This window comes from Sus scrofa, chromosome 5 (genome assembly GCF_054392235.1).
Source record: "Sus scrofa isolate SSC_HxYL_T2T_F1_AM1 chromosome 5, Sscrofa_HxYL_maternal_Yorkshire_Landrace_v2.0, whole genome shotgun sequence".
Taxonomy (NCBI): Eukaryota; Metazoa; Chordata; class Mammalia; order Artiodactyla; family Suidae; genus Sus; species Sus scrofa.
Window position 1 is genome coordinate 37,093,157 of NC_139387.1, and position 27,084 is coordinate 37,120,240.

Genomic DNA, 27,084 nt, shown 5'->3' on the forward strand with positions numbered 1-27,084 from the left:
TGCGCCACGACGGGAACTCCTATTTATTGCATTTTAAATCTTGTTTCCAGTTTATTCTATGTTCCTCCATTGTTCCTTTCTTTTTCTGGTTAGATAATTTTATTTTATGCTTGTGTCCTTGGTTTTTGTGAATGTATTCTTTGTTTTTGATTTGTGGTTGCCCTGTTTTTCTTAGATACCTGCTTGCTTTAGACTGATAGTCATATAAGCTCAAACACATTCTAAAAAGAGTCTAGATTTTCTAACTCTCCTTCCCCATATTTTATGATTTTGATGTCCTTTTTAACATCTTCATATTTATCCTTTTTAGTGTTCCTTATGTTTATCATCACTTACAGAGTTTTTTTTTTTTTTTCCTTTTTGATCTGTGTACTGGCTTAAGTGATTAATTTCCTTTTTTTTTTAGGTTCTAATCTTTTTTTTTTCTTACTCAATGAATTTATTACATTTGTAGTTGTACAATGATCATCATAATCCAATTGTATAGGATTTCCATCCCACAACCCCAGCACATCTCCTCACCCCCAAACTGTCTCCTCCAGAGACCATAAGTTTTTCAAAGTCTGTGAGTCAATATCTGTTCTGCAAAGAAGTTCATTCTGTCCTTTTTTCAGATCCCACATGTCAGTGAAAGCATTTGATGTTGGTGTCTCATTGTATGGCTGACTTCACTTAGCATGATAATTTCTAGGTCCATCCATGTGGCTGAAAATGCCAGTATTTCATTCCTTTTAATGGCTGAGTAATATTCCATTATGTATGTGTACCACATCTTCTTGATCTACTCCTCTGTTGATGGACATTTAGGTTGTTTCCATGTCTTGTCTATTGAAAATAGTGCTACAGTGAACATTGGAGTCTTTGTGAGTCATGGTCTTCTCTGGATAGATGTCCAGGAGTGGGATTGCTGGATCAAATGGTAGTTCTATTTGTAGTTTTCTGAGGCATCTCCATACTGTTTTCCACAGTGGTTGCACCAATTTACATTCCTACCAACAGTGTGCTAGGGTTCCTTTTTCTCCACACCCTCTCCAGCACTTATTGTTTGTAGACTTTTTGATGATGGCCATTCTGGCTGGTACAAGGTGGTACCGCATTGTGGTTTTGATTTGCATTTCTCTAATAATGAGTGATGTTGAGGATCTTTTCATGTGTTTTTTGGCCATCCGTATGTCTTTTCTGGAGAATTGTCTGTTTAGATCTTCTGCCCATTTTTAGATGGGGTTGTTTGTTTTTTTGGTATGGAGCTGCAGAAGATGTTTATAAATTTTGGAGATTAATCCCTTGTCAGTTGATTCATTTGCAAAGATTTTCTCCCATTCTGTGGTTTGTCTTTTCGTGTTGTTTAGGGTTTCCTTTGCCATGTAGAAACTTTTAAGTTTGACTAGGTCCCATTTGTTTATTTTTGTTTTTATTGTCATTACTCTAAGAGGTGGATCTGAGATGTTGCTGTCATTTATGTCAGAGAGTGTTTGGCCTGTGTTTTCCTCTTAAGAGTTTTTTTTATATAGTGTCTGGTCTTATATCTAGGTCTTTAATCCATTTTGAGTTTCTTTTTGTGTATGGTGTTAGGGAGTGTTCTAATTTCATTCTTTTACATGTGGCTGTCCAGTTTTCCAAGCACCACTTATTGAACAAGCTGTCTTTTCTCTGTTGTATATTCTTGCCTCCTTTGTCATAGATTAGTTGGCTGTAGGTGCATGGGTTTAATTCTGGACTTTCTAACCTGTTCTACTGATCTATATTTCTGTCTTTGTGCCAGTACCATATGGTTTTGATGACTGTTGCTTTGTAGTATAGTCTGAAGTCCAGGAGCCTGATTCCTCTAGCTCTGTTTTTCTTTTTCAGGATGTCTCTGGCTATTCTGGGTCTTTTGTGCTTCCAAACAAACTTTAAAATATTTTGTTCAAGTTCTGTGAAAAATGTCCTTGGTAGTTTGATAGGGATTGCATTGAATCTGTAGATTGCCATAGGTATATAGTCATTTTGATAATATTAACTCTTCCAATCCAAGAGCGTGGTGTGTCTTTCCATCTATTTGTATCATCTTTGATTTCTTTCATCAGTGTCTTATAGTTTTCAGAGTACAGGTCTTTTTTTTCTTTAGGCAGGTTTACTCCTAGGTATTTTATTCTTTTGGATGCCATGGTAAATGGGATTGCTTCCCTAATTTCTCTTTCTGATCTTTCGTTGTTAGTGTATAGAAATGCCATGAATTTCTGTTTATTAATTTTGTATCCTGTGACTTTGCCAAATTCATGGATGAGCTCTAACAGTTTTCTGGTTAGAGTCTTTAGGATTCTCTAGGTATAGTATCATGTCATCTGTAAATAGTGATAGTTTTACTTCTTCCTTTCCAGTTTGGATTCCTTTTATCTCTTTTACTTCTCTGATTGCTGTGGCTAGGACTTCCAAAATTATTTTGAATAGTAGTGGTGAAAGCAGACATACCTGCCTTGTTCCTGATCTCAACGGGAATTCTTTCAGCTTTTCACCATTGAGAATGATGTTCACTGTGGTTTTGTCATATATGGCCTTTATTATGTTGAGGTAGGTTCCCTCTATGCCCACTTTCTGAGGAGTTTTTATCAGAAATCTGTGTTGGATTTTGTCAAAGTCTTTTTCTGTGTCTATTGAGAGGATCATATGGTTTTTATTCTTCAGTTTGTTGCTGTGGTGTGTCACACTGATGGATTTGTGGATATTGAAGAACCCTTGCATCCCTGGGATAAATCCCACTTGATCATGCTGTACAATCCTTTTAATGTATTGTTGGATGCAGTTTGCTAGTATTTTGTTGAGGATTTTTGCATCTATGTGCATCAGTGAAATTGGCCTGTAGTTTTCTTTTTTTGTGGTATCTTTGTCTGGTTTTGGTATCAGGGTGATGGTGGCCTCAGAATGAGTTTGGGAGTATCCCTTCTTCTGTGATTTTTTGAAATAGTTTCAGAAAGATAGATGTTAGCTCTTCTCTAAATGTTTGATAGAATTTGCCTGTGAAGCCATCTGGTCCTGGACTTTTGTTTGTTGGAAGTTTTTTAATCACAGTTTCAATTTCAATTCTTGTGATGGGTCCGTTCATCTTTTCTATTTCATCTTGGTTTAGTCTTGGAAGATTGAACTTTTCTAAGAATTTGTCCGTTTCTTCTAAGTTTTCTGTTTTATTGGCATATAGTTGCGTATAGTAGTCTCTTATGATCCTTTGTATTTCTGTGATGTCCGTTGTTACTTCTCCTTTTTCATTTCTAATTTTAATGATTTGTGTCCTCTCTCTTTTTTTCTTGATAAGTCTGGCTAAGGATTTATCAATTTTGTTGATCTTTTCAAAGAACCAGCTTTTCGTTTCATTGATCTTTTCTATGGTTTTCTTCGTTTCTATTTCATTGACTTCTGCTCTGACCTTTATGATTTCTTTCCTTCTACTAACTCTAGGTCTTGTCTGTTCTCTCTTGAGCTGCTTTAGATGTAAAGTTAGCTTGTTTATTTGAGCTTTTTCTTGTTTCCTGAGGTGGGCTTGTATTGCTGTAAACTTTCCTCTTAGAATGACTTTTGCTGCATCCCATAGGTTTTGGAGTGTCGTATCTTTGTTGTCATTTGCTTGTAGGTATTTTTTAAATTTCCTCTTTGATTTCTTCAGTGATCCATTGGTTGTTTAGTAGCATGTTGTTGAGTCTCCACGTGTTTGTGTTTTTTGCAGTTTTTTTCTTGTTGATTTCCAGTCGTATAGTGTTGTGGTCAGTAAAGACTTGATATGATTTCAATTTTCTTAAAGTTAGCAAGGTTGGATTTGTAGCCCAGGATGTGATCAATCTCAGAGAATGTTCCATGTGCACTTGAGAAGAATGTGTATTCTGTTGCTTTTGGATGGAATGTCCTGTAAATATCTATTAAGTCCATCTGATCTAATGCTTCATTCAGGGCCTGTGTTTCCTTATTGATTTTCTGTCTGGATGATCTTTCCATTGCTGTAAGTGGGATGTTAAAGTCCCCCACTATGATTGTGTTATTGTTGATTTGTCCTTTTAAAGTTGTTAGCAGTTGCCTTATATATTGTGGTGAACCTGTGTTGGGTGCATAGATATTTAAAATTGTTGTATCTTCCTCTTTGATTGATCCTTTGATCATTATGTAGTGACCTTCTTTGTCCCTTAAAATATTCTTCATATTAAAGTCTATTTTTTCTGATATGAGTATTGCTACTCCAGTTTTCTTTTGAGTCCCGTTTGCATGGAATATTTCCTTCCATCCTCTCACTTTCAATTTGTATGTGTCCCTAGAAGTGAAATGGGTCTCTTGAAGACAGCATATATATGGATCCTGTTTTTGTATCCATCCAGCTAGTCTATGTCTTTTGGTTGGGGCATTTAGTCCATTAAAATTTAAGGTAATTATTGATATGTATGTTCTTATTGCATTCTATTAATTGCTTCGGATTTGTTTTTGTTGCTCTTTTTTCCTTCCTTCTCTTGTTCTTTCCTCTTCTGGTTTGTTGACTATCTTTAGTGTTGTATTTGAGTTGATTTTTCTTTGTTTGTGTATCAATTGTAGATTTTTGGTTTGTGGTTATTCTGAAGCTTTGATATGAGTCTATATATATATATATATATATGATTGTTTTAAGTTGTTAGTCTCTTAATTGCAAGTTCATCTCCAGTGTCCTGCATTTGTACCCTCTTCTCACAATTTCTGATTTTGGTGGCATAATTGTGTGTGGATGATTTCGTATCTTTACTGTAAGTATACCTTTACTGGTGACTCTTGTCATTTGTGGTATTTTTGTTTCCTGTTGCTGTCTTTTCTTTTCTGCCTAGAGAAGTTTCTTTCGTATTTGTTGTAAGGCTGGTTTAGTGTTGCTGAATTCTCTTAGCTTTTGCTTCTCTGTGAAGGTTTTGATTTCTCCTTCAAATCTGAATGAGAGCCTTGCTGGGTAGAGTAATCTTGGTTGGAGGTTTTTTTCCCTTTCATCATGTTAAGTATAGCATACACTCCCTTCTGGCCTGCAGAGTTTCTGCTAAAAAAAATCTGCTGATAACCTTATTGGGGTTCCCTTGTATGTTACTTGTTTCTTTTCCCTAGCTGCTTTCAATATTTTCTCTTTGTCTTTAATTTTGGTCAGTTTGATTAATATGTGTCTCAGGGTATTCCTCCTTGGGTTTATTTTATATGGTACTCGTTGTTCTTCCTGGATTTGAGTGAGTGGTTCCTTTCCCATGTTAGGGAAGTTTTTGGTTATTATCTCTTGGAATATTTTTTCTGTCCCTTTCTCTCTCCTCCTTCTGGCACCCCTATAATACGGATATTGGTGTGTTGAACATTATTCCAGAGTTCTCTGAGACTCTTCAGTTGTTTTCAATCTTTTTTCTCTTTTCTGTCCCGCATCCGTAATTTCTACTAATCTGTCCTCCACCTCGCTTATTAATTCTTCTGCTTCCTGTATTCTGCTGTTAGCTGCTTCTAGTGAATTTTTTATTTCAGTTATTGTATTTTGCATCTCTTCTTAAGTTTTATATCTTGTATTTCTTTGGTCATTGTTTCCTGTAAGTTATCCATCTTTGCCTCTAGTTTATTTCCAATGTCTTGCATCATCTTCAGCATCTTCAGCATCTAAAGTCTTTTTCCTGGAGGCTGAGAATCTCCTGATCACTTAGCTGATTTTCTGGGGTTTTTCCTTTCTCCCTCATCTGAGTTATAGTTCTCTGTCTTTTCATTATTATAGGTTTTTGGTGTGGTGACTTTTTACAGATGATAGAGTTGTAGCTTCTCTTACTTCTGGTGTCTGCCCCCCCTTGTGGCTGAAGTTGGTACTGGGGCTTGCTGTAGGCTTCCTGATGGGAGGGGCTGATGCCTGCCCACTGGTAGGTGGAGCTGATTCCTGTCCCTCTGGTGGGTGGGGCTTTGTCTCTTGATGGGATTAAAGGTGGCTCTGAGGCTGGGGGATATTTAGGCAGCCTCTTTACTGAGGGGCGGGGCTGTGGTCCCACCTGGTTTGTTGTTTGCCCTGGGGCTTCTCAGTGCAGACGGGTGGGACCAGATTTTCCCAAAATGGCCACCTCTAGAGAATGGCAGCTGCTGAATATTCCCGAGAGTTTTGCCTCCAATGTCCTTCCCTCACAACAAGCCTCATTCACCCCCATTTTCCCATGAGATCCTCCAAGAACTGCAGTCAGGTTTGACCCAGATTCCCATGGAGACTTCGCTTTGCCCTGGGACCCAGTGCACGTGAAGGTCTATGTGCACTTTTCAAGAATGTGGTCTACATTTCCCCGAGTCCTGTGGAGCTCCTGCACATAAGCCCTACTGGCCTTCAATGCCAGATGCTCCGGGGCTCTTTCTCCCACTGCCAGATCCCCACACATGGGGGTTTGATGTGGGGCTCAGAACTCTCACTCCTGTAGGTGAGTCTCTTTGAACCATTTAGTTTCCAGTCTGTGGGGCTTCCCTCTTGGGAGGTATGGGGTTGCTTATATTATGTAATCGCTCCTCCTACCTATTGATGTGGCCTCTTCTTCTGGAGTAGGATATCTTTTTTAAGGTTTCTGGTACATTTGGTTGAAGAATGTTCAGTCTTTAGTTGTGAATTTTGTTGATTTTAGGAGAGAAGTTGAGCTCCAGTCTTTCTATTCTGCCATCTTAATCCCATCTCAGTCATAGCACGCTCCTCTTACACTTTTCACCTGAAAAACCTGGGCAGTGTCAGAAGGCGAGTGGGCCAGGAAGCCCTGAGGAATAGAAGGAGGCGGCGGAGAAGTGGTGGCCCAGGCCTGCATCTGTGGTAGCTCCAACCCCTCTGCGAGGAACATCTTGTGTGAGAACCCTCCTGCTCTGCATGCAACTGGGAGACTGAGCCACAGCCGTGGCCACAGCTCTTCCAGCCACCTAAGTGATTAATTTCCAATTGTGATTTCCTACATCCTTTATCTCTTTACTTCTTTCCTATTTAAAGGAGACCCTTCAGTATTTTTTTTTTTTTTTGGAATGGGTTTAGCATTGCTGTATTCTTTCAGTTTTTGTTTGTCAGAGAAATTCTTTATTTCTCCTTTTTTAAAATGATAATCATGCTGAGTAGACTATTCTAGGCTGCAAATTTTTTTCTTTTAGAATTTTGAATATATCTTGCTTGTCTCTTCTGATCTGTAGTGTTTCTGTAGAGAAATCAGCTGATAGCCTTATGGGAATCCCCTTCTAATTAACTCTTAGTTTTTCTTGTGCTGCCTTCAGAACCCTCTCCTTATCTTTAACTTTTGCCATTTTTATTATAACATGTCTTGGTGTAGGTCGTTTGGGGCCTAGGTCCTTCCTGTATCTGGATATCTGTTTCCTTCTTTAGATTTGGAAGTTTTCAGCCGTAATTACTTCAAATATATTTTCCTTTTCTTTCTTTCTTTCTTTTTTTTTTTCTTTCTTTCTTTTTTTTTTTTTTTTGCTTTTTGCTTTTTGCTTTTTAGGGCTGCACCCATGGCATATAGAAGTTCCCAGCCTAGGGGTTGCATCAGAGTTGTAGCTGCTGGCCTACATTGCAGCCACAGTAACACTGGAACTGAGCCATGTGTGCAAACTACAACCACAGCTCATGGCAACACCGTATCCTTAACTCACTGAGCAAGGCTAGGGATTGAGCCCACATCCTCATGGATCCTAGGATTTGTTTCTGTTGCACCACAATGAGAACTCCTTCAAATATATTTTCTTTTTTCTTTTTTTTTTTTTTTTTTTTTTTTTGTCTTTTTGCCTTTTCCAGGGCCGCACCTGTGGCATATGGAGGTTCCCAGGTTAGGGGTCTAATCAGAGCTGTAGCCGTCAGCCTACACTAGAGCCACAGCAACTCGGGATCTGAGCCATGTCTGTGACCTATACCACAGCTCAGGGCAATGCTGGATCCTTAACCCATTGAGTGAGGTCAGGGATCAAACCTGCAACCTCATGGTTCCTAGTCAGATTCATTAACCTTGAGCCTTGACAGGAACTTCCTAAATATATTTTCAATCACCTTTTCTTTTTCTCTCCTTCTGGAATCCCTGTTCATAGACTGGAGTGCTTTATATTATCCCATAGATCTCACATATTGCTTTCATTTCATTTTTTTTCTGTCTGCTGTCCTGATTGGGTGATTTCCATTATTCTATCTTCCAAGTTACTTATTCGTTCCTCTGCATTTTTCATTTTTGCTATTCAATGCCTTTAACTCAGCTTTCGTCTCTGCAAATGAATTTTCTAATTTTTCTTGGCTCTTCCTTATAGTTTCTAGTCCCTTTTTAGTGTAATCTGTGTTACTGTTGATATCTGTTCTTAATCCCTTCAGTATTTTCATTATCTTCTTTTTTTTTTTCTTTTCTTTTTAGGGCCATGTATGCGGCATATGGAAGTTCTCAGGCTAGGGGTCGAGTCAGAGCTGCAGCTGCCAACCTATGCCACAGCCATAGCAATGCTGGATCTGAGCCACCTCTGTGACCTACACCGCAGCTCACATCAATGCCAGATCCTTAACCCACTGAGAATGGCCAAGGATCGAAACCTCATCCTCATGGATACTAGTCAGGTTTTACCACTGAGCTACAATAGGAACTCCTTTCATTATCTCCTTTTTGGCCTCAATGTCTCTTAGACTGTAGAGGTCTCTTTCATTGGGGGGCAGTTAAGCTCACCACCGTACCACCAACACACAAAAGTCTCTTTCATTGTTTGCTCCTTCAGGGGAATTCTGTTCTTTTAACTGGGAATGGTTCCTATATTTCTTTATTTTGCTTGTATTTTTTCTTATTCTGTGAGTTTAGGGAAAACAATTATCTACTGTAGTCTTGGAAGGCTCTTTATATGTGGGAGTGTCCCTGGGTAGTCTTGTTTTTTCGGAGTGAGGACTGCATTTGGTTTGGATGCTTGCTGTCTCTTTCCTCAGTGTGTGCAGGCTGTTATCCCCTTGATAGTGGGTGTGGAGTTGTACACCTGTGTGGGCTTCCAGGAAGGTGGGTGCAATGGGCAGTTTGTGCCTGAAGATGGCGCCTAGTTGCTGGGCCTTTGACAGTGGTGAGGACCCACAGGGAAGTGGAGGCAGCAGGTTGCCCCTGGTTGCAGGGCCCTGGGCAGTTGCACTAATCCTCAGGGGGAGGTGGGGGCAGTGCCCAGAGCTTTTGGCAGTGGCAGTTGTGAGGCTTGGGCATTCCCAGGGAGGTGAGGGCACCAAGTGGAACTTGGTTACAGGGCCTGCCATGGTGACAACCCCTAAAGTGACTGGGGCCAAAAGCAGTGCCTCTTCATGGGACCTTTAGTTGTGGTGGGCCAAGCCCACTTCAGGAGTCCAAGGTAGCTATGGCAGTTTGCACCCAACCCCATAGCCTGCATAAGAGGCACCCTGCTGCCCAAGAGCCCATGCTTGCGCAGAGAAAGGTAGTCCTTTCGTGGTCCTGCCCCTCCTCTTCTCAACCTCCCCAGCAACGGCACCTTGCTTCTCCTTTGGCATGGGCCTCCTCCTGCACTCCCTCAACTCTGTAGTCTCAGCACCCAGCCCCCCAACCTGAGTGTCTCAGGCTGTGGTGTTCCAGGCTGTGGCACCAGTGATTTGTGTGGCTCTCTCTCTGCTTTTCTCTCCTCTGACCAGCTATGGCACTTTTTTCCTGAGGTTTCGAAGTTGCCCCTCTGTCCTGGCTGATCTCCCTGTCAGTTATGTGGCTTCTCAGCATGCAGATTCATTTCCTTTTTCGCAGTTCCCTCAGGTGTTCTGGTCCTGTCCTAATTCCTTTTCTTCTCTTTTCTGTCTCTCTTTCTTTTATTCTACCCAATTATATGGAAGGTTTCTTGCCCTTTTTGGAGGTCTGAGGTCTTCTGCCAGTGTTCAGCAGATGTTCTGTGTGAATGACTGTCTTTTTTTTGTATGTGTATTTGTGTGAGAAGGTGAATGCCACATCATACTCTTCTGCCATCTTGATCCCACCTTCCATTGTTTAATAAGATTTTTTTGATATTTAGTTGTATGAATTCTTTTATATTTTAGGCATTAACCCCTTATCAATTATATTATTTGCAAGTATCATCTCCCGTTAACTAGGTTGCCTTTTTGTTTTGTTGATAGTTTCTTTCACTGTGCAAAAGCTTTTATTTTTTTTATTTTTTTAGGGCTGCACCCATGACATATGGAAGTTCTCAAGCTAGGGGTCGAATCAGAGCTGTAGCTTCTGGTCTGTGCCACAGCCACAGCAATGCCAAATCTGAGCCACGTCTGTGACCTATATCACAGCTCATAGTAATGCCAAATCCTTAACCCACTGAATGAGGCCAGGAATCGGACCCTTATCCTCATGGACCCATGGATATTAGTTGGGTTCATTATTACTGAGCCATGATAGGAACTCCTCAAAAGTTTTAATTTTGATGTAGTCTCATTTGTTTATTTTTACTTTCTTTTCCCTTGCCTATGGAGACATATCAAAAAAATTTCATTAAGATTAATGTCAAAAAAATACCATATGATATCACTTATATCTGGAATCTAATATACGGCATAAATGAAACTTTCCACAGAAAAGAAAATCATGGGCTTGCAGAATAGACTTGTAGTTCCAAGGGGGAGGGGTGGAGTGGGGTTACTGGGTAGCTTGGGGTTAATAGATACAAACTATTGCCTTTGGAATGGATTAGAAATGAGATCCTGCTGTGTAGCACTGGAAACTATGTCTAGTCAGTTATGGTGGAGCATGATAACGTGCAAAAATTGAATGTGTGCATGTATGTGTAATTGGGCCACCATGCTGTACAGTAGAAAAAAAATTGTATTGGGGAAATAACTATTAAAAAAAGCACACACAAAAAAGATTAATGTCAAAGAGCATACTAGCTGTTTCTTCTAGAAATTTTTTCATTTCAGGTCTTACATTAAAGTCCTTAGTCCATTTTGAATTTATTTTTGTGAATGGTATAAGGGAATAGTCCAGGAGTTTTTTGCATCTAGTTGTCCAGATTTCCCAGCATAACTTAATGAAGAGGCTGGCTTTTGCCCATTGTATTTTCTTGTCTCCTTTGTCATAGATAAATTGACCATAATTGTATGGGTTTATTTCTCTGCTCTGTATTTTGTTCCAATTTTCTGCGTGTCTGTTTTTGCACCAGCACCATACCATTTTGATGACTGTAACTTTGTAGTATAGTTTGAACCAGGGAGCATGAGACCTCCAGCTTTGTTCTTTTTTCTCAAGATTGTTTTGACTATTCAAGTTGTGTGGGTGTGTATGTTTCCATTCAAATTTTAGAATTAGTTCTAGTTCTATGAAAAATGCCAATGATATTTTGACAAGGATTGCATTGATCTATAGATATCCTTAGTTAATATGATCATTTTAACAATATTAATTATTCAAGTCCATGAACATGATTTATCTTTCCATCTGTGTCATCTTTAATTTCTTTCATTGGTGTATCCTATAGTTTCTGAGTACAGGTCTTTAACTTCCTTAGATTTATTTTTAGATATTTTATTCCTTTTGGTGCAATTATAAATGGGATTATTTTCTTAATTTCTCTTTCTGATAGTTCATTGTTAATGTATAGAAATGTGATAGATCTCTGTATATTAATTTTGTCTCCTGCAACTTTACCAAATTCATTGATTAGCTCTAGCAGTTTTTTTGGTGGTGTCTTGAGGAATTTCTATGTATATTATCATGTCATTTGCAAACAGTGACAGTTTACTTCTTTCTTTGCAATTTGGATTCCTTTTATTTCTTTCTAAAAATTTTACAGGATTTTTTGTTACTCAATTACATTTATAGTTGTACAACAGTCATCACAACAAAATTTCATAGCGTTTCCAACCCAAACCCCCAGCACATCCCCCCACACCCAACCTGTCTCATTTGGAAACCATAAGATCTTCAGAGTCTGTGAGTTAGTATCTGTTCTGCAAAGAAGTTCATTGTGTCCTTTTTTTTTACATTCCACGTGTAAGTGATAGCATTTGATGTTGGTATCTCACTGTCTGACTGACTTCACTTAATTTCCAGGTCCATCCATGCTGCTGCAAATACCATTATTTATTTCCTTTTAATGGCTGAGTAATATTCCATTGTACATAAATACCACATTTTCTTTATCCACTCCTCTGTCGATGGACATTTAGGTTGTTTCCATATCTTGGCTATTGTATATAGTGCTGCAATGAACATTGGAATACATGTATCTTTTCGAGTTGTGGTTTTCTCTGGATAGATGCCCAGGAGTGGGATTGCTGGATCAAATGATAGTTCTATTTTTAGTTTTCTGTGGTTGCACAGTGGGGGTTGCACCAGTTTACATTCCCACCAACAGTATTATAGGGTTCCCTTTTCTCCACACCCTCTCCAGCATTTATTATTTGTAGATTTTTTTTTTTTTTTTTTGTCTTTTCTAGGGCCGCACCCATGGCACATGGAGGTTCACAGGCTAGGGGTCCAATTGGAGCTGTAGCCACCAGCCTACACCAGAGCCACCGCAATGCAGGATCCGAGCCACATCTGTGACCTACACCACAGCTCACGGCAATGCGGGATCCTTAACCTGCTGAGAGAGGCCAGGGATTGAACCCGCAACCTCATGGTTCCTAGTCGGATTTGCTAACCACTGAGCCATGTCGGAAACTCCATGTTTGTAGACTTTTTAATGATGAACATTCTGGCTGGTGTAAAGTGGTACCTCATAATAGTCATGTGTTTTTTGGCCATCTGTATGTCTTCTTTGGAGAATTGTCTGTTTAGATCTTCTGCCCATTTTTTGATGGGGTGGATTCCTTTTATTTCTTTTTCTTACCTGATTGCTCTGGCTAGGGCTTCCAGTTCTATGTTGAATGAAAATGTCGAGTGGACATCATTGTCTTGTTTCTAATCTTAGAAGAAATGCTTTTGCCTTTTCACCATTGAGCATGTTAGCTGTGGGCTTGTCATATACTGCCTTTTTGAAGTATGTTCTCTCTATACCCCCTTTGTTGAGAGTTTTTAAAAATCATAAATGGATGTGGAATATTGTCAATTTTTTTCTAAGTCTATTAAGATTATATAATTTTTATTCTTCAATTTGTTAATGTGGTGTATCACATTGATTTGTGTATATTGATCCATTCTTGCATCCCTGGGATAAATCTCACTTGATCCTGGTATATGATCCTTGTACTGAATTGTTGAAGTCATTTTGCTAATATTCTGTTGAGGATTTGTGCATTTGTGTTCAGTGATTTTGGCCTATAATTTTATTTTATTTTATTTATTTTATTTTTGTTGTGTCTTTATCTGGTTTTGGTATCAGAATGATACTGGTCTTGTAGAATAAGTTTGGAAGTCATCCTTCCTCTGCAACTTTTTGGAATAGTTTCAGAAGGATAGGTGTTGATTCTTCTCTAAATGGTAGAATTCACTGTGAAACCATCTGGTCCTGGACTTCTGTTTTTCGGGGGGTTGTTTTATTACTGATTCAACTTTATTACTGCTAATGGTCTGTTCATATTTTGTATTTATTCCTGGTTCAGTCTGGGGGATTGTGCATTTCTAGGAATCTGTCCATTTCTTCAAGGTTGTCTATTTTATTGGTGTATAATTATTTATAGTAATCTCTTATGATCCTTTGTAATTCTATGGTGTTATTTGTAACTTTTTCATTTCTGATTTTATTGACTTGGGCTCTCTTTTTCTTATTGAGTCTGTTCATATTTTGTTTATCTTTTCAGAGAAATAGCTCTTGGTACCATTAATCTTTTCTGTTGTTTTTTTAGTTTCTATTTCTTTTATTTCTACTCTAATCTTTATCACTTCTTTCTACTACCTTTGGGTTTTATTTGTTCCTCTTTTCCTAGTTCCTTTAGGTGTAAGATTAGGTTGTTTATTGGAGGTTTTTCTTCTTTCCTGTGGTAGACTTATTTTGCTATGAACTTCCCTTTCAGAACTGCTTTTGCTGAATCTTGTAGATTTTGGATTGTTGTGTTTTTTATTTCATTTGTTTCCAGGTATTTTTAAATTTCTTTTTTGACATTTTTAGTGATCCATTGGTTGCTTAATGGCATATTGTTTAGCCTCATATTTACATTGATTGTGATTTTTTTTTTTTTTTTGTCTTTTTGCTATTTCTTGGGCTGCTCCCGCGGCATATGGAGGTTCCCAGGCTAGGGGTCCAATCGAAGCTGTAGCCGCCAGCCTACACCAGAGCCACAGCAATGCATGATCCGAGCTGCGTCTGCAACCTACACCACAGCTCACAGCAACACTGGATCGTTAACCCACTGAGGAAGGGCAGGGACTGAACCCGCAACCTCATGGTTCCTAGTCGGATTCGTTAACCACTGTGCCACGACGGGAACTCCCTGAATGTGATTGTTGATAGGTATGTACCTATTGACATTTTGTTAAACGTTTTGGGGTTGTGGTTTTTTTTTTTTTTTCCTTCCTTATAGTTGGTCTTCTAGGCTCGTTGTGGTCAGAAATGATGCTTAATATGATTTCAGTTTTCTTAAATTTACAGAGATTTGTGGCCTAGTATGTAATTTAACCTGGAGAATATTACATGTACATTTGAAAAGAATGTATTCTGTGGCTTTGGGATGGAATGTTTTGTATCTATCTATTAAGTTTATCTGGTCTAAAATATCATTTAAGGCCAGTGTTTCATTGTTGATTTTATGACTGGATGATATATGTCCATTGATGTAGGTTGGTACTAAAGTCCCCAGTATTATTAAATTGTCAATTTCTCCCTTTATGTCAATATTTGCTTTATGTGTTTAGGTGCCCCTATATTGGGTGCATATGTATTTATAATTGTTATATCTTCTTAGATTTATGCCTTTATCAATATGTGCTGTCCTTAGTCTTTTGTGACAGTCTTTGTTTCCAAGTCTGCTTTATCTGATATAAGTATTTGTACCTCATTTTTGGTTTTGTTTTTCATTTCTATTTGCATAGATCTGAAATGAACCTTGTAGGGGAGTTTTATATATATACATATATATCTTGTTTTTGTATCTATTGTTTTGGGGATTTATTGATTTATTTATTTTTGTCTTTTTAGGGCTGCACCTGCAGCATATGGAGGTACCCAGGTAGGGGGTCTAATCGGAGCTACAGCTGCTGGCCTGGGCCACAGCCATGCCAGGTCCCAAGCCATGTCTGCGACCTACACCACAGCTCATGGCAATGTTGGATCCTTAACCCACTGTGCTGGTCCAGGGATTGAACCTGTGTCCCAGTGCTCCAGAGATGCTGCTGATCCTGTTGTACCATAGCAGGAATTCCCATAAGGTTTCTTAAACTCCTCATTTTTTAAAATTGAGGTATAGTTAATGTACAATATTATATAAGTTCAGACACACTACATAGAAATTCACAATTTTCAAAGTTTACACACCATTTATAGCTACAAAATGTTGGCTGTATTTCTCTATGCTATACAATATGTACATGTAACTTATTTATTTTATACATAGTAATTTATCTCTTTATCTCCAACCCCTATCTTGCCCCTCCCTCCTTCCTTCTCCCAACTGGTAAACACAAGCTTGTTTTCTATATGTGAATCTGTTTATTTTTTGTTAAATCCACAAGTTTGTTTTATTTTTTAGGTCCCACATATAAGTGATATCATACATTATTTAGCTTTCTATGATTTATTTCACTTAATACCCTTCATATTGTAGTATATGGCAAAATTTTATTCTTTGTTATGGCTTGAGTAATATTTCATTGTATTACATATACCACATCTTTATCCATTTGTCTGCTAATGGACATGTGAGTTGCATCCATATCTTGGATATTGTAAATAATGCTGTTATGAACATTGGTCTTATCCTTATTTCTTTTTATTGGTTTGTTTTTTCTGTTCAGCTCCAGTGATTCCCACTACTCTGTCTTCTAACTTGAGCTTGTGGATCCATTCTTGTTTATCATCTAATCTAATATTAATTCCCTCTAATGCATTTTTCCTTTCAATAATTGTATTCTTCATCTCTGTTTGGCTTTTTATAATTTCTAACTCTTTGTTAAAACCATCTTTTTGCTCTGTTCATCTGTAGAACTTCATCTAAAGTTCTTTGAACATCTTAATGGTCATTACCATGATTAGTGCTATATACTCTAGGGGTGCCTTCTATTTGGGCTCCTTGGGCCCTTCTGTTGTGACTGACTACTGTGGGCTGTCTGGTGGGTGTGGCTGGTCCCGGTCTGATTGATTTCCAGGCCCTCCTTTGTGTAGAGGCTACTGTCTGCTGGTGGGTGCAGCTGGATTACAAAGCTGCTGGCTATGGGGCCCCAGGGGATGCTGGATTCTGGCTAGTCCACTGGTGGGTGGAGCTGGGTCTAGAGTGGGTGGTTTCAGGGCATGGGGGTGGAGGTAGTGTGTTCAGGATCTAGGGTTGGCCTGCTAATTGGCAGGGCCAGTTTCTGACATAGCTGGCTGCTGGGTCTGAAATGTCCCAAAGCTGATGTACTCACTGGTAAATGGGGCTGGATCCTGGGACAGCTGCTGTCTAAGGGGCCCAAGGTGTCCCAGAGCTGGTTTCTGCCTGCTGGTGGGCAACATCAGGGCCTTGGGGTTCCTGGAGCTGGTGTTGGCCCACAGGTAGACAGTGTTAGAGCTGGTGCCAGCTCACTGGTGGGCAGACCTGGATTCCTGGGTCTCTGGCTGCAGAGCCCCGAGGGTCCTAGAGCTGGTTTTGCCATGCTGGTAGATGGGGCTAGGTCTTGGACTGGCCATCTGAGGGTTCCATGGTGTCCTAGAGCTGATTTTGGCCTGCTGGTGGCCAGGGCCCAGGGGCATCTGTGGCTGGTGCAGGCCTGTTGGTGGGTGGAGCTGTGTCTAGTGTCTTGTCCTGAGGCATAGCATTACTGGTGCGAACAGGTTGGTGGGCAGGGCTGGATCTCAAGACTAATAAGCTGGAGAGGGGACTCCAAAAATGGCATTTGCCAGCACCAGTGTCTGTGTGGTAGAACAAGCTCCCAAAGATGGTTGCTGCCAGTGTCTTTGCCCCCAAGGTGAGCTGCATTTGCCCCCTGCCTCCCCAGAAGACTCTAGACAGTGAATCTGACTCAGGCTTCTCTCAAATAACTGCTTCTTCTCTGGGTGCTGGAGTGTGTGAGAGTGTGTCTACACCCTTTAGAAGTCGAGTCTGATTTCCCACAGCCCTCTGCCTCTTCCAAAATTAAGCCTTGCTAGTCTTCAAAACCAAACATTCCACGGACTCATTCTTCTGGTGCAGGACTGCCTAGGCTGGGGAGCCCAGTATGGGGCTTGGACCATTCATTCCCTAGAGAGAGAACCTCTGCAATTTTAATTATCCTCCTATTTGTGGGTCATGCACTTGGGGGCATGGATCTCTGCCCCTCCTATCCATCTCAAGGTGAGTCCAGGGTCTTCCTACTCCACCGTCATAGCCACACCTCTCCTCTATTATAATGATTTTTTTTTTTTTTGTCTTTTTGTCATTTCTTGGGCCGCTCCCACAGCATATGGAAGTTCCCAGGCTAGGGGTCGAATCTGAGCTGAAGCCGCCGGCCTATGCCAGAGCCACAGCAATGCAGAATCCGAGCCGCGTCTGCAACCTACACCACAGCTCATGGCAATGCCAGATCCTTAACCCACTGAGCAAGGCCAGGGATGGAAGCCACAACCTCATGGTTCTTAGTTGGATTTGTTAACCACTGAGCCACGACGGGAACTCCTATAATGAATTTTGTTAAAATAGAAATTATATTTGAATATCATCTATTTGTGGAATCAAAGGCACTAGACTGAATATGCTTTTTTTTTTTTTTTTTGTGGGGGGAATGGCCATGTCTGCCCACTTTGGAAGTACACATGTTGAACAGCTTGGTCCATTTGGAAGGCTCCAAGGCATAAAATAAGACCAACTTGAGAGAATGATAATTCCAGTTTAGTAGAGCCATGAAAAGCTGAATAATTTAGCAGAGTCATGAATTTCTATTGTCTCCCTATCCTTTTCACTTGTGTTAACATATTTCAGGTTGGCTTAAGTGGTTTCTCAACAAGTGATAGTTCTGAACAGTCTGGAAGGGATATAGCTGGGGCATAGATGGAACTAGGATTAGTTATCCTGCCACTTGTCAGCATGAAAAACCTTACTGTAATTGCATATAACTTTTCTGTGTTATCCATGAAACTAAATTTTATGAGGCCAAGAACCTTTTTGTGATTGTGATAGACACATAGGTGCTCAATAGGAGTTTATTGAATGAATCAAAGCACTGGGACTTGAGTCTTGAAGCAGGCTGGGTTCCAAAGTCAAACCAGGGTGAGCTGTTGGCATCACTTCGATCTTTAATAAGTGTTTTAAAGATACCGGTTGATGTTTTGGTCTAGAGGCTCATGACGGTAACCGCAAGTAGTCTGTAATGTATTATGAGAAAGTGGTAGTTGCATTTTCTGGTTGTCTGGATTCTGAATTGGGTTTTTAGTATTTATAAAAAAATTATTAAAAATTTTTTCTTGAAAAAGTGCCATTTGTTTAAAAGTTTGTGGCCATATTTTCTACCATAAGCCGGCTTTCAACTATATGTGATGGGGAATTTTTGACATTTACAAATACTGCTTTAAAAAGATAAATATATAAAAGCATCAATACATTTAGAGGCTGCTCAGAAGTGCTGAATACCATAACAAATTGTAAAATGTACTGTTGACAGGAACTAGCAAAAACACAGAAAATAGAGCGATGGCAGTGTAAAGTGACAAGCAGTTGGGATACTCCCCATGTTTTCAGTAATTTATTAGGTAATGCATTTGAAACTATATTAAAATATTATTAGAATATTATTTCAGGAAAGAGAACCATAATTGATGGTTTTTAGGAGTGGTGATCCTAAAACATACTTGAATTATTATTATTCTTCTTCTAAAGCTCTCCTTTAAAGTTTCCTGTTTAAGGAGTTCCTGTTGTAGCTGGGTGGTAACGAACATGATCAGTATCCATGAGGATGCGGGTTTGATGCCAGGCCTCGCTCAGTGGGTTAAGGATCTAGCATTGCCACGAGCTGTGGTGTAGGTTGTAGACACAGGTTGGATCCTGCATTGCTGTGGCTGTGGTGTAGACCAGCAGCTGAAGCTCTAATTCCACCCCTAACCTGGGATCCTCCATATGCCACAGATGCAGCCCTGAAAAGGAGAAAAGAAATTCCTATTAAAAAAAACTGATGGACATTGCCCCTTCATCCCTGTTTCAGGCCCATAGATCTGCATCCAGAAAACAACTATTATGTTCAGCCAACCAACTTTTCAAAGTATCTTTCACATTCCAAATTTCAAAATTTCAACTTAAAAAAAATTTTTTTTGTTACTATCATGTTAGGAGAATTTTTTAAATTAATTATTTTTTAGGGCTTGTACCTGTGGCATATGGAGGTTCCCAGGCCGGGGGTCCAATCAGAGCTTCAGCTGTTGGCCTACGCCACAGCCACAGCAACATGGGATCTGAGGCACGTATGCAACCTACACCATAGCTCATGGCAATGCTGGAGCCTTAATTTACTGGGTGAGGCCAGGTATCGCTCCTCCATCCTCGTGAATACTAGTCAGTTGTGTTAATGTTGAGCCACAGAGGGAACTCTGAATTTCATTTATTTCTCAGTTAATTTTTGGTACTTTTATATGTTTATTTTCTGCTCACACCTCCCAGGCCACTCCCTGTATTAGGCTTTCCTCCAACAGCAACATCTGCCTAAATTGACTTCACCACCTTTTTTTTTTTTTGGTTTGTTTATAGATAATTTACAGATATCTTCCTGTTGCTCCTTGATTTAAATATTGAAAAAGTTCCCATCATGGCTCAGTGGTTAATGAATCCGACTAGGAACCATGAGGTTGCGGGTTTGATCCCTGGCCTTGCTCAGTGGGTTAAGGATCTGGCATTGCCGTGAGCTGTGGTGTAGGTTGCAGACTCGGCTCGGATCCCACATTGCTGTGGCTCTGGCTAGGCCGGTGGCTACAGCTCCAATTTGACCCCTAGCCTGGGAACCTCCATACGCTGTGGGAGTGGCCCAAGAAATGACAAAAAGACCAAAAAAAAAAAAAAATTGAAAAAAAAATTTGAAAAAATCCTTCAGTAATTTCACTGCTTGTTGGATATCATCTCAAATGTTTGACTTTTAGAGCGCTCTATGAAACAAGTGTTTTCTTTTCACCACTCTCTTCTCTCATCCTTTTTGCTGCAGCAAAGGTCATTTGCCTCCTGGCTCTACCGTGATTTCATTTTTATCCTCAGTTGTGTGGGATGGGCTAAATTCAAATAGCAGTTCTGGTACTTAACTTGCTTAGTGGTCTTACAACTAGAGACAATGCCTAGAGGCTGGGATGGTGTCTGGAGGGTAGGAAGGACTTCAGTTAAATGGCAGTTGTTTAATAATACTCTTCTTTCTTCCATTCATGACCATAAAACACTGAGCTAGGTGTGAATTTTTCCACCCCTGTCCCGTTTTCCGAGTACTCTGTTCACAAATTCACTGCCATGTTGCTTTGTATCTTCTTTCCACAGCAGACTGTAATGTCCTTTTGTGTTGCTTTCTTCCCCCAGGCTCTCCTATAATGAATGCATTGTGTGCACAGTAGGCATGCAGTAAGGGATGCTGATTGGCAAGGAAGTCACTTATGCAGTTTTCTCCAATTTACAGGAGCAAAAGTCAGTTGTAAGAATTATCCTGAAAAATATTGTCCATGCCATAAATTATTTAAATGGTAAAAGAAAAACATTCTAAGGCAACGGTGGTCTTTAAAAGTTGATATGGTGTCAACTTGTGATAGAAAACTTTTCTTAAAAACAGAATATCCTTTTGTATTAAAAATTACTTTTTTTCACCTGTTCTCATTATCGTTTGTTTCTTTTTCAAGAGGCCTGTGAAAAGACCAAGTCTCTGTAGTTAAGCACTTCTTTAACCACCAGGTGGAGGCAACACACTGGGAATTCTGTGAAGGCGTCCCCTAATGGTAGGTAGTCTCCTAACAGTATATACACAGTTCTCCCAGAGGATGAAATTACTGGGTGAGAAAGCAAAGAAATAATGGGAATTCTATTCTCAGTTATTAAAGGAAACACAAACTTCACATTTTGGTCTTGAAATCCTTCAGAGCATCATGAGACAAAAACACTGTGTAAAGATACTATGCTTTAGTGTGGAAGAAAATGTTCTTGATCAATTAGGAAGAATATTTTTGATGAACTGACCTGTTATTAACTATATTATTAACTATATTATTTTAGTATAAGCTTGGAATTTTAATGAGCATATAGGAAGGTGTAGCAGTTGGGTAAGCTGGTACTCTTAAAACTTGAGATTCCATTCTTTAAATCAGTTGCTTTTCTTTCATTATAAAAGTAGTAAATAGAAAATTTCAAAAACATAATAGGAAAAACAAAAACATCCTATGATCCACAAAAATAGATTAACCCCTTTTACAGTTTTTTACTTTTTTTTAATCTATAATATTTTAAAATTTAGTTTATTTAAAAATCATATCTTGCTTTGGAGGGTCAGTAGGAGGTAATCAATGCTCCAAGGAACTGCAAATATCCAAGTCTAGCTACAATATACGAGGAAACACCTGCTAAAGGTGTTTCCGTATAATGAATTCTCTTGAAAAACTGCCCCCAATTTATTTTATAAATGGAAGTATCTGTCAATGTTAAGACATTGGTGCCTATAAATTACTCACTTCCTACTCAATCCTGTCTCAAACTATTATTTGCTTAGCATTGCTTCAGGGGGCAAACACTTGAGCCCAACCTCTCTGTCCCACGTTTAGAATTTTGCTATTAAGAGGTTGCATCTATGAGGGTTAGGGCTGTTAGTTTTCCAGTTCCTAAAGGAAGCAAATTATTCTGTGTTTAAAAAGCATTTTGAAATCAATAAGACATTATTTGGGATGAAAGACCCCCTCCTTATATCAGCACTTCCCAAATTGGAAATCTAGATAAGCAAATTCAAAGAAATGGTACTAGGCTAAATTAAGAAAATGGTTTCATGGCTGAGTCTGGGGAATCCACTTCTTTCCTGCATGATTTCTCAGACCCCCTCCCCTTTTTTTTAGGGCCGTACCCTCGGCACATGGAGCTTCCTGAATCAGAGCTACAGTTGCCAACCTGTACCACAGCAACTTGGGATCTGAGCTGCATCTACCACCTATACCACAGCTCATGGCAATGCCGGATCCTTAACCTACTGAGCAAGGCCAGGGATCGACCCTGCATCCTCATGGATACTAGTTGGGTTCGTTAACCACTAAGCCACAATAGGAACTCCCTCTCAGACCCCTTCCTACATCAGTGTACGCTGGGAGTTTTCCAAAGGTTGTGTGTGGTGTTTTGGTTTTTGTGCCAGTGGGCACACTTTTCATCCATCTTCTGCCCCATAGCACAAATTAATTTGGATGGGTATATATCATACCATATAAACTGTTCTGGAAGGACTATCTGGGCTTTGAAGAGTTATTGCAATATTATTGCCTCATAAAAGGCATTAAATTTGGTCTTTCCCAGACTCAATTTGGCGGTAATCAGTTCTTGCTGGTATGTGGACTTTGTACACTGCCATTACGATTTGTTTTTAAAGTAATGCCAATGGAAAGAAACAGCATTCACTGTTTATATGAGTATTAATTCTTTATTGAGAATCAGAAATATTCTGATTTTACTGAATGACTGAATTCAGAGGTAGTCATGGCCTCTACCCCCCACAAAAACTTTATAGTCTTAGACACTTTAGGCATTTTAAGTTCTCATAGTACAAAAGAAAGTCACTGAGAAAACTTGTAAAATCAGTTTATGCAACATCTATAAAAGGCTGGTGAATAGTTCATCTTCCAAAATATGATAAGGTGGTTCGTGAGCAATACAGTACAGTATCTGTTTATCAGTGATACAATGTAAGGTTTACAATGAGGTTAGACTTTCCCAGAATTTCTACTTTAGGTGCTGTGAACTTTTTCTCTTTAACCACATCATCCTTCCCCTGCCTCCCGCCAAGCTAAATCTGTCATAAAATAGGCGACTGGATTATCACTGTGTAGAATATGAACCATGTTTCTCAAAAAGCAACTTCCCCATTACAATAAGATAATATGCGACGCTCGTTTTTCTAGATTCCCTAAGAAAAGATTTTTCTTTTGTCTTTTGTCTTCTCAGGGCCGCACCAGCAGCATATGGAGGTTGCCAGGCTAGGGGTCTAATGGGAGCTACAGCTGCTGGCCTACACCACAGCCACAGCAAGGCCAGATTCGAGCCGTGTCTGCGACCTACACCACAGCTCATGGCAACGCCGGATCCTTAACCCACTGAGCGAGGCCAGGGATCTAACCTGCAATCTCATAGTCTCTAGTCAGATTTGTTTCTGCTGTGCCACAACGGGAACTCCCCAGAAAAGATATTTCTAATCCAGTGCCAGATATTTTTACTTTCTAAAGGGAGAGCTAGCCTCTTTCATACATTTAAAGAAACACTACAAATGCAAATTTGCTTCTGGAACAAAAATGCTGATTTCTTAGGCTTTCAGAAATATTGAGAAGAGGCTCTTTAACATTTGTGATACATCCAACAGCTCAAGTCTGTGATAAATTAAGCACCAAAATCAACACTGACGCTTATCTGCAGTGACTTGACATTTCTCTAAAATACTCCCCACCATTTAAATTCATTTATGTTCACACTTATTATAATGTGAGGAGGTACATGAGAGAAAGCAGTGTTATTTCATGAATGTTTCCTTAAATATTATTAAATGAGCATTCCAGCTAGCCAGTATTTTAGTTTTTCAGCCAATTCTGCTTCCTGGTCTCTAATAAGTTATATTATACTGCTGTCAAAATATGTGTGTCCCTTGAGTGTTAATAATCTTCCCTCCACCTGGTCAGGCACCCAAAACAGGCACCAGAGTGTGGCATCTTACTCCGCTGCTAGTGACAGTCACAGCATCACAGTCAAGCAGAGACCTTCATTTCACAGGTAAGGAAACTGAACACGGGTGGCTTGGCTCACAGGGCTCTTGCCGTCTCATGATCATTTTATTGCACATGCTATCTTTTCTCCTCTTTCGAAAACCTTTGCCATGTTAGCGTCTCCGTAAAAGGAATTATACCTGAACTTAGAACTGAAGGAGCATAATCACCAGCCTAAGAGGGTGGACCACAGTAGGAAAGGTGTTACGCAGGGAGATCTGGGGACCTGGTCCCCCTGTCGTCAGAATGCCATGGTCATTTCTCCTCTTAAACACGTCACATGATGAGTGGAGGGCATGACTGGATTCCACCAGACCAAATCCTTGGGACAAACTTCCCTTTCAAGCACAGAATTGTAGCTGCAAAATAAGTACCCCAAACCTGCTCTGAACTAAATTCATGTTTGGTTTACATTCAGATTGGAAATTACTCTAAATTGTTTTGCTTGTTACTAAATGGTTTTAAGCTTGATTCTGATAAAAATTTCTGATTTTAAAACTATTTCCTTAAGAAATGTACATGAAGGCTTATGAGGAACCAAATCAAATTTTGGTTCATGTCCCTCTCTTCAAAATTCACTGTCTTAGAAAAGGAAAAGTTAGAATGTCTGATTGAAAATTGTTTAGCACTTGATGGTAAGTTGAGTTTTATACACTTTTATCTGATATACCAAAATAATTTTCTGTAACGTATTTATACTTTCAACTATATAATTATTGCTTATTTAAATAAAAATGATCAAGATACTCAGGTTATTACCAGATTTAAAAGAAGGCTATATATTTTGCTTATATTAACATGTATGATTTTGTGCATGCAGAATAAACCTGGCACAGGAGTAGCTCCTAAATGCCCATGTATCACCAAGCATGTACCAAACCCACTATCGTTTTTCCAGATGCTATAGAACTTTCAATTTAAAGAGCCAAGGCAACTCACTTTCCATGAGTAATACATAGCATTCAGAAATTTGCTTACCAGTGTTGCTATTTTTTTTCTGTTTGATACCCTCCCACCCCTCACCAAGTTTTACATATAATGTTTTAAGAGTAGCAGGTTTCTGGATATCTTTATTCATTCATTCAGGTCTCACCATGTGCTAGGAACTGAGGATAGTAAGTTTTTCAAACAAATTAAATAGACCTTGGTTTCAGAGACCTCACACTCTACCAGAGGAACTCACACATGGAAGCAGACAATCATAATACAGTGTTATAAATGCCATAACAGAGGGTCCCTGTTTAATTTGGGGAACAGAGAGGCAGGGCCCCCAGACTGACCAGGAGAGGGTGAAACAGTGGAATGGGACAGTGGTCAGCAAACGTTTCCTAGGGGAGTTGATACCTGAACTGAATTTTAAAAGGAGGAGTGGGAAAGAAAAGGTAGTGGGTCAGGATGGCATTTCTTCTTTTTCTTTCTTTTCTTTTCTTTTTTTTTTTTTTTCGTCTTTTTAGGGCTACACCCGTGGCACATGGAAGTTTCCAGGCTAGGGGTCCAATCGGAGCTGTAGCCACTGGACTACATCACAGCCACAGAAACTCAGGATCTGAGCTACGTCTGCGACCTACACCACAGCTCATGGCAATGCCGGATCTTTAACCCACTGAGTGAGGCCAGGGATCGAACCCATGTCCTCATGGATGCTAGTCAGGTTCGTTAACCGCGGAGCGACAAGGGGAACTCCAGGATGGCATTTCTTACACAGAGGAGACACAGCATGTTATGTGTGTAGGAACTACAAAGAGTTGATTGTTGTTTTTTGTTTTAAATAGGTCCTTTTCCCCAGAGCTGTGTGGAGGTGGGATTTGAAGAGAAGGAGGCTGGGAGCAAAAGACCAGTAAGGCTGTTGGCTGTGGTGCAGGTGAGCTATGATGGCCCAAACCTGGCAATGTTAGTAGCCACGCGAGAGGGCAGAATCAATCAACATGCACAAATAACAGTCTATAGTGAGTGAAGACATGGAATGGAGGAGGAGGAGGAGGTGGAGTTATCGCGGGTAACTCCCAGGCTTCTAGTTTGGTGCTCTCAGTATGAGAAAGAGAATGCAGGAGGAAGAGCAACTCTGGGGAGAAAAGTATGTTCAATTTTCAACATGTTGAGTTTGAGGCATCAATGGGTCACGTCCACATAGATACATCCAGTGGAGAGTCAGACCTGAGTCTGGAGCTCAGGCATTTGGAGGTCGTTGATATAACCGAAGACTGTGTCACCAGTTGCAGAAAGGCAGGGACCCTAACTTAATTGACCTATTATTTGGGGGCTCTGTAGACAAATTTATCATCCCATCAGATCCATATATTCTTGGACCACTGAGATGTGGTTGCCTGTTTTTTTCTTATATATTCTTAAAACATTGGCAAACCTTAATATTCCCAGTCCTATTATCACTTGTCCTTGCACTGAAAATTATATATGGCACCATCTTGTCACATGTAGCACACATGACAAGGTCTTGTATGTAGTAGGTGATCAGTAAATGTTCATCTTCATTGCTTATATTCATTTGGCTCTCTGTATACAAAATAAGTTCCTTGTTCCTTTTTTTTTTTTTTTTTCTTGCAGGAACTTCTTTTTTGCTTCTCAAGTTTAACTTCTTACAAATTTCTAAGAATACTTCAAGATTAAGTGTAAGTGGGCGGTATTTGATGGGTAGATGTCTTCCATCAAGACTAAATCATTCCTTCCATTATCACCATACGTGGCTTGTTGCAGGTTTTAGAAACAACCATTTCTCTTCTTAGGGAAGGACTGTGGCATTTAACCAGTCGAGGTGTCCCACAGAGGGAGTTAGAGTTGCAGCAACCTGGCTTGAGTAATCCCTGATTCCAGGTGGTGATGGGGGTTGAGTTTCACATTTTGTTTTATTTGAACAATATGTGAAAAAGAGTCACTAAAAATAAGAACAGACTGGGCTTTGTTGCAACTGAGTGGCCTTGCAAATCTCTGTAAAGAGGAATCATAGGACATAAAGGATTTGATTCTGGGATATGATCCAATTGCCCTCTGAATGGAAGTAAAATATCCTTTTTAAGAGCACTGAAGTTCTGGGATTTGGGGGGAATAGTCACCTTTGTGAGATGTGGGTTGTGTCCAGGGACGGTAACCTGAGAGGAAACAAGAAACAGTTATCTGAGTGATTTCAAATGT

General features: G+C 39.7%; 2 protein-coding genes across 5 annotated transcripts in view; one reads left to right on the forward strand and one right to left on the reverse strand.

Annotated features, from left to right (window-relative positions):
* The window catches only part of MDM2 (MDM2 proto-oncogene), a 71,103-nt gene that overhangs the window by 37,940 nt on the left and 6,079 nt on the right, over window positions 1-27,084 (forward strand). For all 4 annotated transcript variants that reach the window (XR_014845106.1, XR_014845107.1, XR_014845105.1 and 1 more), the window contains 4 exons: window positions 20,839-20,934; window positions 23,854-23,944; window positions 25,710-25,798; window positions 26,500-26,564. The gene's annotated coding sequence lies outside the window, so the exon portion shown is untranslated. The remainder of the gene's footprint in view (window positions 1-20,838; window positions 20,935-23,853; window positions 23,945-25,709; window positions 25,799-26,499; window positions 26,565-27,084) is intronic.
* The window catches only part of CPM (carboxypeptidase M), a 98,036-nt gene continuing 93,539 nt past the window's right edge, over window positions 22,588-27,084 (reverse strand). Inside the window, exon 9 of the mRNA XM_021091972.2 lies at window positions 22,588-27,041. Within this exon, the coding sequence (XP_020947631.1) occupies window positions 26,799-27,041 (243 nt within the window). The 3' untranslated portion in view covers window positions 22,588-26,798. The remainder of the gene's footprint in view (window positions 27,042-27,084) is intronic.